This window comes from Mixophyes fleayi, chromosome 5 (genome assembly GCF_038048845.1).
Source record: "Mixophyes fleayi isolate aMixFle1 chromosome 5, aMixFle1.hap1, whole genome shotgun sequence".
Lineage (NCBI taxonomy): Eukaryota > Metazoa > Chordata > Amphibia > Anura > Limnodynastidae > Mixophyes > Mixophyes fleayi.
In genome coordinates, this window is record NC_134406.1 from 125,611,047 (window position 1) to 125,624,564 (window position 13,518).

General features: G+C 37.2%; 1 protein-coding gene across 5 annotated transcripts in view; it reads right to left on the minus strand.

The window, feature by feature from the left end:
• TMEM245 (transmembrane protein 245) overlaps positions 1-13,518 on the minus strand; it is a 206,281-nt gene that overhangs the window by 105,301 nt on the left and 87,462 nt on the right. For 3 of the 5 annotated variants that reach the window (XM_075212814.1, XM_075212811.1, XM_075212815.1), the window contains exons 3-6: positions 12,331-12,432; positions 10,990-11,103; positions 10,337-10,531; positions 8,802-8,971 (exon numbers count right to left, since the gene is read on the minus strand). In XM_075212814.1, the coding sequence (XP_075068915.1) occupies positions 8,802-8,971; positions 10,337-10,531; positions 10,990-11,103; positions 12,331-12,432 (581 nt within the window). The remainder of the gene's footprint in view (positions 1-8,801; positions 8,972-10,336; positions 10,532-10,989; positions 11,104-12,330; positions 12,433-13,518) is intronic. The other 2 variants (XM_075212812.1, XM_075212813.1) reach the window with 2 other exon arrangements.

A 13,518-nucleotide genomic window follows, 5' to 3' on the forward strand; every position in this document is an offset into this window, starting at 1 on the left:
ACCAATCACTCCACTCCTGGGTGCTCCTTCAAGTCAGTATACGTTACTCGACCCTCGGTCGGCCCGCAGCCAAGTCTGTCCCCACCACTAGGGGCTCCAGCGAACACCGGGCCTTCAGAGTAGTCCCCGAGTTTCACTGTACTGGCTTGGGAGTTCCTAACAGCTACATGAAAAAACAGTCAGTATTTAACTTATGTGCAAAACAGAATACTAATTTGCACCCCTTGCATTGCAACATGGTTTTGTCCAGGAGACTGAAATAAGAAGTTTCTTAAGTTAAGATCCTTAATGAATCAGGCCCTTAATCTACAATTAAAATATAGTTAGCAGATTTACTTAGTTTTATTTAATCCGTAAAATTTCTCTAGCTGCTTCTCAAAAAGTATAATTAAGGCAATCACTTGACTCAAGCTAACCATGTCTGCACTCTCTTCACAGGTGACTACTTTGCTGGACTAAAGTACAATACCCTCAAATGCTAGTCTTCTTGCAGCTGCTGCATTCTCCTACATGCTGTTGCAGAATCCCGAAAATGACCCTACATTTTTCGGGACACAAACAATATCTCCCATGTCATTGTCATTTTTTAAAAGTTCTGTAACACCAAGTTGATTGTGTGAGCAAAACAGGAAATGTGATGGAATTCTCCCCATCTGTAATGCTTGAACAATATTGGTGTCGTTAACAGAAATTACATATCCTCAGGAGAGTCCAAGCAGGATTAGCCATGTTGCAATGACATCCCTTACTTTTTGTAACAGATTGTCAGCTGTATGCCTCTTACTGAAGCCGCTGATACACAGAGTAGCTGCTGCTGTTCCTGCTGGTGAAGGTGAATCACCAACCCAGTGGGCTGTCACAGTCATATAATCTTTAGTTTGCCCAGTTCCGCTTGTCCACATATCTGTGGTTAAGTGTAGAGTGGGTAGAATGGCATTTTGTATCCCAATAATTAATTACATTTTTATGAACCTTCTGGTAGAGGTGAGGAATAGCTTTTCTAGTAAAATGGTGTCGAGATGGATTTTGGTAACGGGGACAGAAGACCTCAAGTAACTGCCTAAAACCAGCTGCATTAATAGTGGACATTGGACGCAGATATAATACTAGCATAGTCCCCATGGCGTTTGTGATCCGCTTTGCGACTGGGTGACAGCTTTTATACTTGCTTCCTCTTGCAAACGATTGTTTAACAGTCAATTGTTGCTTCTGGGGATATTGATGATGAAGGTGTTGGGGGTGTAGATTGCAGGTCCTGGGATCTAGATGAGAGAAGGGAGGTAGATGATGCTGGACTGCTTGTTGTTATTTTTTTTAACATAAGTTTCTGTTTTTCCCAACAGCTTTCCATGAACTCACTTCAAATGTCGTAACATGGATGAAGATCCTAGATGGTTAAGGTCCCTACCTCTACTGAGTGTGGCTTTAAAATCGCTACAAATGGCTAGACAACTGTTGTCAGGATTTGTGTAAAAATAATTCCACACTTAAGAGGTGGATTTTTGGTCTTATGCCCAGGCATGACAATGGCCTTCTTTTTTTTTCACTGACAAGAACTCCTGCAATCTTTGTTTGAAAGTGTATGAAAATAATATTGTGACCTATGAGGTGGTCAAAATTTAATGGAAATGACTGGAAATTAGTGTTAGTGAGGTTAATGTAGGTACAAAATAATACCTAAATTATGTTATTTTTGCCCCAAAAATGGAATTTTTTAAAAAATAGCAAAACAAAACCAACCAAAACCAAAACACGCAAGGGCTGTTCTGGCAAAACCAAAACACGAAGGTAATCCAAATCCAAAACCAAAACTAAAACACGGGGGTCAGTGAGCATCTCTAGTATTAACCGGCATGGTAAGCAGCCAGACATCGAAGCAATATCCGGCGGCACCTCACAGCTAACTGAATCTGCCCCAAAGAGTCAGTAAGAGTTAGTGGTGAAGTTTGCAATTAGACTGTATTATTTATTTCCAGAGGGGGGACCATTTTCGACAATGCCATTAAACGTGGGACATCGTGCCCTCACTGCACAGACGCCAAAGTGATGATGAGTTTGGGAAGATAGTGTTCAGTCTCTTGGGGAATAAATACCACTGATAATAAACATTATGGGCATTCTTTTTAATCTTAACGCAAATAGAGGTTTTAGAGAGGTTAATTATGATTTTATCCCAGTCCTCAAAATCTAGAGCTTCCCTTATCCTCCTCCCATTTAAGTTCATGTGGGTCTTTAAGAGTATAATTATATTTTAGTATTAAGCAGAAAAAGTAGGTATGAGGCCTCTGAAGGAAGATCTTTGCGAGCAGAAAGACACTAGAGAGGAGGACTGGTGTATATCAGATAGTGTGTATTGAATAGCGGTTTTAAAAATGCTTGAGCTGCATACTTTATACTGACAAAAACAGGAGGTGGGGATATGACATTGTGTTTGGATGTCTACAAATGTCAAGAAAAGTTGCATGAGGGCTAACTCATTGAGGAATCTAGTGGGTTGAGTCCATTTTGAGAACATATTGGGGGTCAGTTCTGGATTGTAACTAGGGATTGCTCCATAACGAGATAAGCCATGAGTTAAGAGCAAGGTCATAAGAACGAATTGTGCGTTTCCTGATTACTAATGGGAAAGCTATGGTTAGTGGTAAACTAATTTGAGTGGGTCTATGTTGTGGTTTAAGCCAGAGAAAAGTTGATGGGGAATAGGAATTTGTAACACCAGCTGCTATATCTACCCACACTCCCAAGGTAATACGTATTACAGGTAATACGTGTGTTTTTAGCCTTCTGGCTGAGGATAGGTTGATTAGTGTACCCCAATGGGACCTTAAGGGGATCCCACAAAACAAATGGACATATATCTGGGGAGTTGTTAAAATTGACAAACCCCTGGATTGAATTAGCAATTGAGGTTATATGTTCTTGTTTAAGAAGAGGTGGTGGTGGAGGAGGGGAGGTCCATATAATCTGACTTCAATTGAGAATGAAGCAAGATCAGATAATGCAATCCGGGAAATCTCAGTTTGGCCTTATTTTTGTGGTGTTAGATGGTCAACTAGGATTAAATCTACACAAATATATAGAATGTGTGGAGCCAAGAAATTAGTGAATGTTATACTAAAGGGGTGTAAGATACGCCAGGCATTACCTAAGTCATGTGATTTTAGCAAATGTGGCAATTTTTTTAGATTCACAAGGTTTGATTGCAGGGAGGAGATGAAGAGTGGCCATCCCTAGGATTCAATGTTGTTTTAAAGTTGCCTCCCACTATGATTTGGCCCTGAGCAATATTAGATAGATGACTGAAAAATATCCATAAAGGCACTCTGTTCCATATTAGGCGATGGATAAGTTTAGCTATGCCTCTTTGCTTACTGTCAATTGAAGTACAATATATTTGGGAATACATTTTACTGTTCATTTTAGGGTGAATGTTTAGTGGGAGAATTATGGCTGTTAACATTTAGAGATAAGATTTTAAGGATCATGAAGGATAAAGGATTGGAAAATATAGGTCATAAGAAATGACTTCACAAGTGAGAAATGTGATTTTGCTAAGCTGACGCCATCTTGTTGCCTTATAGCCATTTTGTTCTGTTATAGCTTAAAGACAATTAGATGCACCTGTTTTGTAGGAGTAATTCATTATTTGCAAGGCTATGCTTATAACCTTGGACATAGCAGACAGGAGATAAGCCAGCCCCCCCTGGGGAGTTTTCCTGTTGATAATGAGAGAATATACTAACATCTGTGTAAAGGGAACATGAGTGGTTAAAACCTTTTGGGGCGTAGTTTTCTGTAATACGTGATTTTTGCTATATAGATAGGGACTTATAACTAATAAAGCAGAGTTTATTGTACACTCAAACCATGCAGTGTATTTAATTCTCTCCAGCTGATGAGCTTATAACTGATAGACTGACACTTACAGGTGAACAATCTGATTTAGATTCGACACAACGTAAGGTGTAAAGAAAGTAGAGTCTCCCAAAGGGGAGACAAGTTCAGGTAAAAAAAAAAATTGGAGTTGCTTGTGGGTGGGGGTGGGGGTCTTGTCCGGATTTCTCCTTCCTATAAGACATGCTTGGGGTTTGCAGTTGGCTTTTTATTTTTTTCTGCCTTTGAGCCATGGTGATTAGAAGAGAGATGAGAGTTCAGTACATGAAAATTATTTCAGAACAATACAATGGTGCAAAATAAAGAATTTGCTTTCTGCAAATTCAGTTAGTTATAGTGAGATATGCAGAAAGTTGAGGCGTCTGATGTTTCACAATTTTAGTTGCTTAGCAATTAGCCCTTTAAGGAATGTTGTGATGGATATCTGAGTTTCTTGGAAACAATGATCAGAGGTTGCAAATCTTTGTTACGTTGTTACTGATGAGAAGGTTTTGAGAGACCTCTAGTGGTATAAAGTGGAAAAGCAATTTTGAATAGCAAAGTAATAGGAAAGCAATTCCAGAAAGATAAGGGTTCATATGAAAGACAGATTAGGTAGAATATACAATTCACTGACAGTTATTTCAGTATCACAGGTGAATGGCCATCCATAGTGTTGATTACCAAGGTAAAAAAAAATATCTGGTAAGTACCCAGATAGGGAGACAGAGTGTTGCTGATGTGTACGTAATATGGATACTCTACGGAGCCCGCATATATTGTGGACAGGGTACAGAAACACCAGGAAGCAGAATTAGTCAATGTCGCTGGGGGTTAGCTTCTAACGGGTGCAATGAGTGAATAGCGTGAATTACCTTTCATTTGAAAAATTGACCCTAGTCTACCTCTCTCTCTCTCTATGTCTGTGTGTGTATGTTAGGGAATTTAGACTGTAAGATCCAATGGGGCAGGGACTGATGTGAATGAGTTCTCTGTACAGCGCTGCAGAATCAGTGGCGCTATATAAATAAATGGTGATGATGATGATATTCAGCCGAACAGTGACAAGCAGTTGTGTTCTTAAATTTGTTAACTGACGATCAACTTGTTGGAGATATAGCAATCAAAGCATAAGCGTGTTCAGAGAAGGTTAGGTCGTGAAGAGCAAAAAATATCTGGAAGCAAGTCGGCAACATAGACAGGTCTCTGGGGGCGAGCTCAAGCAATAGCAAGGGCTTAGCACCCCTGTTGCAGCTGTGATGCCACCAATGAGGCAGGAGGTGAGGAGAAGAGTCCCCTCCATTCAAAGTAATTAAGCAGATGGAGTCCCCTGAGAACCATAAACTCAGGGGGGGCCCAGGTAGAACTGCTTCTGTAGGGTTTGATCACAATACTTTGGGAGTCTGACAGTGTCCCAGCGGTTCGGGTACAGAAATCCACTGTGTCACTCGTATATCGGGGCAAAGAAAACCCCAGTGTTGGTAGAAAATTCCATTAGGAAGCACAGAGCTTCTTATGGATGTGTCCGTTCTTGATTGCTGTTAATCCGTGCCCCCATATAATTTTGCTCTTAACAGTGTCGCTTCTGGTTACACTACAATCCAACTTTATCAAACTGCTCCATACAACCAGATTTTGACATGTTTCATTTGCAGAAAGAAACCTCAGTTCTTTAACTTATATAACAAGACTTCCATCTGGTGTCAAATTTCTATCTACAGAAGTGAGCATATAGCTTAAACTTATAACAACCCAGTTACAAATCAGTTGAATATAAAATAAAAATTTAATTAAAAGATGAGACTCATCCCAAACAAAAATTTCACTAACATAACTTCATTTAACTTTAAGTTGGGATCAATATGAAGACGGCTCGCTATTGAATAAATAACAACAAATTAAAATATGTTATTTATCATATGACATTCACGCACACTGTTGAAAAATCATGTTGGGTGCTCTAGGAAGTGCTGCCAATACTGGCATTCAATTAACCAGAACACTTTATAGCACCCTGAATGCACACAACATTCAAATAGAAACAATATCTGCTTCTAGTGCTGCAGTACTAGGCACTTCTATCAAGTAAGTCCTTTGACATTTTTTTTTGCTTTTATGATATAATAACCTTCCCTTACCCCATCCCAAATCAGTAGTATGCTAATGAATAGGCCTTCTGAAAAAGTGCTCATCGGAGGTTTCTACACAAGTCCAGTCAATTTCCTGATTAAACTTGAATGACACATGAATGCTTGCCTGGGTTGTATAATTTATCAGAGTGAAGTAAGGCACAGCAGTGTAAAATGATAATCACTTTCGTATTGGTATTCCTTTTAATCTTAAATGTCAACAACAATTCTAAAATTATCATTTTAAAATATGGAGGTAAAAACAGTGTTACCCATGCATTCCACTGCTGCTCTGTTAAAAAATGAAATATTGCCTCCTCAGTCCAATATGTTGAATTTCCTCTCAAATCTTTAGACCATTGCTTGTAACAATGATTTAAATCCATTATTTACAGCCTGCTTTGCTGAACATGACCGTGAGTGTGACATAATGTAGCACAAGAAAACCTATTTTAAAACAGATTATTAGTAGTGTTTGTCTGTTCCTTTTAGTTATGCGCCCTGGCATATGTGGATGTAATGACATCTTCAAACTGTATGTTGTGAGGTTACAAAGTAAAAACAGTACACAACTGCTTTAGTAAAACAAAAGCGGTCATATAATGGACTTTGTGTAAACTCAAAAGGAAAGGAATTTGTTTGAGTAGACAAACCGTTCAATAAGCCATTGGTTTACCTGCTCATCTAGCCAATGCCATATCTTTATGTGGGGCGGAAAAAGGCAAAGGAAAAAAATTGGAAAAAAAGAGAGAGAGAAGACAGTAATACATTAGTGAATAATGCATATATACTGTGTGGCAAGAAACAAACAAAATAAGGGACAAATATATAGCACAATAATGCTATATATTTTCTTACTAAAAGGAGAAGCAACTTGATGTACAATTAAAGACAATGCAAACAAAAATTATTAGCACTCATTAGCAGATGATGCAGGTTACAAAGCAGAAACTCTGAAACGGAGATCATAAAATAAAATCTATTATTCCCCTCAGTGGACTAAATTGAACCAATTATGGAAGTGCTTATTTTAAATTAAATTTTGAAGCAAATTATTAGGCAAAGAAGAAAAATACTATATGCATTTCCAACCTCCCAATGTTGCCATAGAGCACATCTAGATTTTAGTATGCTAGATTAAAGACTTTCTATATTTATTATTCTATGTTTTGCCTCAATTTGCCATAATTAAAGAGTAAAAGAGAAAAAAATAGCTCATAGTATGGACATAGTTTAGCACATATAACAGAAGTTAGGCTGATAAGGTTTAATGCAGCTAAATTTCATTTTATTAATACATCTTGACTCGCTAATCTCCAGCTTCATCTATCGCATCATCATCCTACTTGGATATACCCTCACCCGTTTGCACCCACTTCAATCCATCCTAAATGTTGCTGGAAGACTGATCTTCCACTTTCAACATCCAACACCTGCTGTTACACTTTGCAGATCTCTAAATTGATTCTCAAATACCCCCAGAAACCAATTTTAAAAAACTCAGCTTCACCTATAAAGGCCCTCATCACCACCCCACCTTTGTACATCTCAACCCTTATCTCCAAATAGTCTATCTCAGATTTGCCCCTGACCTAAGACTCACCCCTCCTCTGTCATAATCACCTCTCACTCCAGCCTACAGGACTTCTCACTTTCTGACATCTACTCATGGAATACAACACCTTATCAGACCTTCTCCAATTCTACAGAGATTTAAACACTCTCTGAAAAACCCATCTATTATTGGAAGCCTGCTTAACATGGCCTACTTACTCCACCCCTACTGAATACCAATACCATGCTTTCTCAAATCCTATCCCCACTAGATTTTTACCTTTCAGGAGCAGGTCCCTCTCCACCTGTCTTTCACATCTGTACTCATTTTGGTACTACCTTGCATGTCTCTATTGATGTATAATAAAGATTCTGTATATGAAGAAGCCAAATCATTTGGGAATGTGCAAAAAAGATAGTGATAAATGACAAGTATACATGCCTTTTAGTAACATTTTAAAACGCAATTGAAATTTTTATGACCTGCAACAGTCAGAGGCTTTTGATTTCATCTTCAGCAGAACTTGAAAGTGATGAAAGAAGTGAATATTTTATGAATACATATTGATTGGACACTTTTGTCCCCTCATCTCTGTAGGTAAACATATTAGGGCTGAAGCAGTTTTCCGCAAATTGTGCCCCAAATCCCAGGCCCAAATTGCGCTTACTAAAAATCCGCAAATGAGAACATATTCAAAGTTTCCATTATTGCAAGACAAGTGCAAGTCTTCAACAGTAGCATGTGCGCATTGTTTTACACCAGGCATACCTCACTTATGCCGATCTTTATAGCCATTTAATTTGTAAAATAGTGTTTTCTATTAGGCATCAATAAAACTTCAAAAACCTCTAATACAAAAGAAACGCCTCCCCTTTCCACACACATGATAAACATATTTGCTTAAACATGCACACAAAAGCATAATATATGCACGTCTGTCTCTATCGGCTGTATACATTGTCCTGTGTGATCCAAAATGGAGCAAATATCAAGCATTGCATAAAAATATTTGTGTTTATAGTTTTTTGATTTTTAAAATATTACTTCATAATGAAAAGTGTATTTTAAGTTTTGAATGTTTTTCCATGGCATACAGAATTTATTGTGCCATTTTAAAACACATACAAAAAACATGAAAAATTTACAACACTATTTCGAATAAATGAGATAATATTTGTTACACCTTTTACCTTCAAATGCTTCAATACTGCTTTAAATGTAACTGGTAAACGAATGTGACCTACCTTTCTGTCAACTTTAAGGATGAATCTACCCAGCCCTCGAATCGGTCTGGGTGCCAGTGCTTCCTGACGCTCTTTCAGAAACTCTTCTATTACTTCCCACCAACAGCCAAAACGATTCACCAAGAAATCAATTAATCCAAAGTGGATCACCAGTTTCTTAACTGCAAAAACTAATATAAAACAAGCTGGATGTATTACTTTCATTTGACACTAAATTTTCCTGCTCCAGTTTGGACCAGATACGACCCTCCTAACATTATTACTCTGTGCGTTTGGAGAACTCTGTTCTTTCCCCCATCTCTTAATCTCATTCCCATACTTGTCTACTCTCCAGAAGAGTAAGCAAGCCTTCCGGACCCTGTAAAATGCTGAAATTCACGGCACCAGAGAACAGATTTAAAAAGTAGGCTAGTATGCGCATTCGCCTGCTCACATTATGACACTGTCCCTGTCACATGCAGCCCTGTCTTCACTTAAAACAGTCACAAAGGTGGACAGGTTAAGGACTCACATAAGATCAGCTCCTGCTGTTTTTTTTTTATACCCTTTCACATCAAAACTGACGACATCTTGGCAGAATTTGAAGATTGAATACAATAAGGTATTTAGAGCCCAGTCAAAAAGCGAGTGTCCATTACAAATATGGTCACAATAACACACACACACACACAGATATAATAATCACATAGACAGAAATATTGCGGTAAGGAACTACATGTAAATTATTGAAATTCAAAAGGGATCCCATTTATTGATCTAGTCTTTTCCATTATTAAAAAGGAAACAATTTATTGTAAGCCTTGATTTCGTTTTCTCAGTACAGGCATAACATTGCTAGCAGCTACTCAACATAAAAAAACCATGGCAGACCTAGTGCTAATATATTCCCTCGACAACTACCCGACTCCTGATGTTTTCAAGATACACTTTGTAATGGCTGCAAAAGCTACTGGTGTTCTGTGTCTGAAAGCCCAGTAATGACATTACTGGGCATTTGAAGTGGTTGCACCTGGCAACGTGGAAATAATAAGAAAAAATAATAAGAAAAGCAATAACATATATTGAAAATAAATATATTATCCATGTTAAGACAACACGAGACCATAGCACCTTTTTTGATAAAAAAAAAATATTTTCACAAAACCTATGTTGCCAACAGAAAAAGATTGTATTTATTATATTTTTAATACAGAGGGATTATATCAGTAGTCATATTTAACAGCACTTAAAAATTGTGAATTGGAAAAACATATCCCTAAACTGCTTAGATCTTCTGATGTCAACCACAATTAGAGAGTGAATTCACGCATTAGTTATCTGTTTTCTTTAGTGATATAGCTTAACAGACAAAAGAAATAACTAATGTCTGCTATACTAGTTTTTTCTGCTAGCAAGAATTTATTTCAAAGATCCATATCAGTGATTTTGGAGGGTGAATATTTTCATAGAAACATGGTGGTGTGAAATGTGTAAACCTCAGATTATATTTTTTGTCATGGTTTAGTTCCATCTTAATTTTACATAACATTGATTACCTGCAATTGGTACTGGCAGAAGTTGAATGATCCATAAATTAAGCCATAGCTGCACAATGACAATAGCCCACAAAAGCAGCACAAAGTAGATGTCGCTGGTTTTTTTCTTTTTTAAAAAAGCTCCAAGGTCGCTTCTTTGCCTACCAAATGATGATGAAAGTGGAGCAGCAGGGGGGTCATTTGTAATGGCTTCTGCTAAAACATAAAAACCATATCCAAAATAAAATTGTATATTAAAATTGTAATCATACAAATAAGGGACAACAATTCCAGAAAAGGTACAATTAATAAATTTACAAATTCTAAAGGAAAAAACTATTTGTGCCAGTTAGTCCAATGCAGATGACATTGTACACGCTGTAGTTGGAAACAGGTGCACACAGAGCACTGCTTCTTAATTTCCTGTCAGCATATCCCCCAAAAATTTAATTACACTGGTGTATTCACTGGAATTTTGGGGGCTACTGCATGACTTCCATTCTGGTCACCATATAGCTATATGCTGGCTCAGCTTTAAGTTGAGCCCTGCCCACAACATGAAAACAGCAAGTTTACATAAAAGTAGTAATTATGTACTCTATACACAGAACTATACTGCACGCAATTCATGGTACAGGAAATGTCAGACATGTTCCTACTGAGTGCACAGTCACCTGGAGATTGTGCTGTAGACAGTTCTTCCTGGTGTTCTTCAAAACCAGTAATAGAAATTGCCATGGCAATAGTTGAAGCCGCAATGGTTAACATTTGCCCAGGGAGCACTGTTCCTAATAGGAGAAAGAAAAAAAAAGCAAGGTTCCTTATGTAAAAAGCTATGAGGTAAAAGAAAAAAAAAAAAATCACCTACAAGTTAATTATTTTTCAATGAATCAGTAATCATTACTACATGGTCAGCAGGGCTGTATTAAGAGTTCACAAAGCCATAGACAGTTTCCTATATGTTCATTACCCTCTGTAACAGTACCTCCATTATTTTATTGGGAAAATAACGTTTATTAAAGACAGGACAGAACAGCAAAAAGAAGAGAATTAAGTAATGTATGCTACTTCTTGGTAAATAGTGGTCACTGTGCATCAGTGGAATAACTTACTAGAGTGTGTGTGGGTAAACAGTAAAAGAAAGTGGAATTATTCATGTAAATACTTTCTTGCTCAAGGCCGTTCCTTACACATTTTAAAATGAGAATGTATCTTATTGTAGCTGCTAAGTAAAAGTAGGTAAGAACTTCCCACATCACTCTGGCCTACAAGACTTCTCCCGTGCTGCTCCCCACTTATGGAATTCCCTACCACACTCAATCAGGGTTTCCCACAGCTATCAAATCTTTAGACGTTCTCTAAAAACCCATCTCTTTTTTAAAGCTTAACTTACCTCTGATGACAACATACAACCTCACAGCTGTCCCAAACTCCACTCTAAGCCACACACGCTCCTCTTGTCTCAGCTGTGCCCTATTCTACTTAGGATGTAAGTTCTCTAATGAGCAGGGTCCTCCATACCCCTTGTTTTTATATCTGCATTTATTTTGTCTGCCTTGTATATATCTGTGTTTTATGTATGTCCTGTTTTCCCTACTGTTTGTTGCTGCAGAGCACTGTGGCGCTTTACAAATCTCTGATAATAACATAAATAAGCCTTTTTAAACAACTGTGGTACTATATATAGTAAACTATTCCACATAACTGTTCCATATTACTTAAAAACCATTTAGGAGAAATTGGCCAAACTGAATTATGTAAAACCTCCAATTAAAAGCCTAAAGAGCTCCTCAAATGTAGACTATTTCTTCCATAGCCTCTTGCACAAATACACTCTTGAATGAATGCTATAACATACAATATACCACAAACTTTATTTTTATCTGTTCATTTTCATTTACATGCTCATAGTATGTAAATTTAACATATTATCTACTTTACATTAGAGTAGAGTATGGACAATAGTCAAGGCACAATGTAAGAAATAAATTGTGACCCACAGTGAGTAGCCTTACTTGATGAACCTTGTACAGTTTGTTTCTCATGCAGGGTACCCACAGTCATCAGGAATACAATAATAAGGAAAACTGGAATCTTCCAGGATCCAGCAACAGATGCTAAAATGACACATTTAATGCGTATTAACCACACAACTACCACTATTTTTCAGGTCATTAAACTGGCAATTTGAAATTATTAACTACTGGAGAGTCAATGGTGTATGCAGAACAAATGGGGTGCCCTAAATTCAGTCTTAATTTCCTTTTAAGCACATATTCAAAGGAAATACCTCATTTGATCTGAAGCAATAACTCAATCAGAAATTTCTCAAAATGTGGTAGACCCATTGCCAGATCAAGATTAATACTTCAGACATCCACACAATACTAAGACAAAAAGATAAAGGAGACAGAATGTGTTTTACAGAGGGCACTCAGTGACTTAATAATTACTAATAGAACATACATTTTATTAAATGCTTGTTAAAAACAATTCCTATTATAAATTCATAGCTGTAGCAAAATATTAAAACCAATGAAGTGTGAAATGAAAATAAAGTAAATGTCTTTAAAATTGTGCAATTGTCACTACGCCTCAATATGCACTGTATTGTTCAATCACAACAATTTACCTTGTATTATGGTAGTACCGTATATACTCGAGTATAAGTCGACCCGAATATAAGCCGAGGCACTTAATTTTACCACAAAAAACTGGGAAAACTTATTGACTCGAGTATAAGCCTAGGGTGGGAAATGCAGCAGCTACTGGTAAGTTTCAAAAATAAAAACAGTGCTGGATATCGTTAACACTGGGCTCCCAATAATACAAACGTGAGGTTGTAAATGAATATATCAAAATTTATTGTTATTAAACATCAATAAAATTTTATAAGTACATAATATATACCCATATCCTAATAAATTGTACACAAATGGTTAAACTAAATCCTCTGCACTTGGTATCAAGCCTAATAGGTGAACACAGATATAAATAACATTCACTAAAGACAACTCAGATCATTAATATATAAATCAATGAGACAGTCTGTGGATACTAAATACATGTGCCAGTTAAGTTTATTCGCCTTTAGAAGGTGATGAGCAGTTACGCCTAAGTGTTCAGAACAGTACAGTAATTTAGGCTTTAGTAATGCAAAAGATGCTGCACATACACTAAATAGAATTTGATAAAGCTCAGAT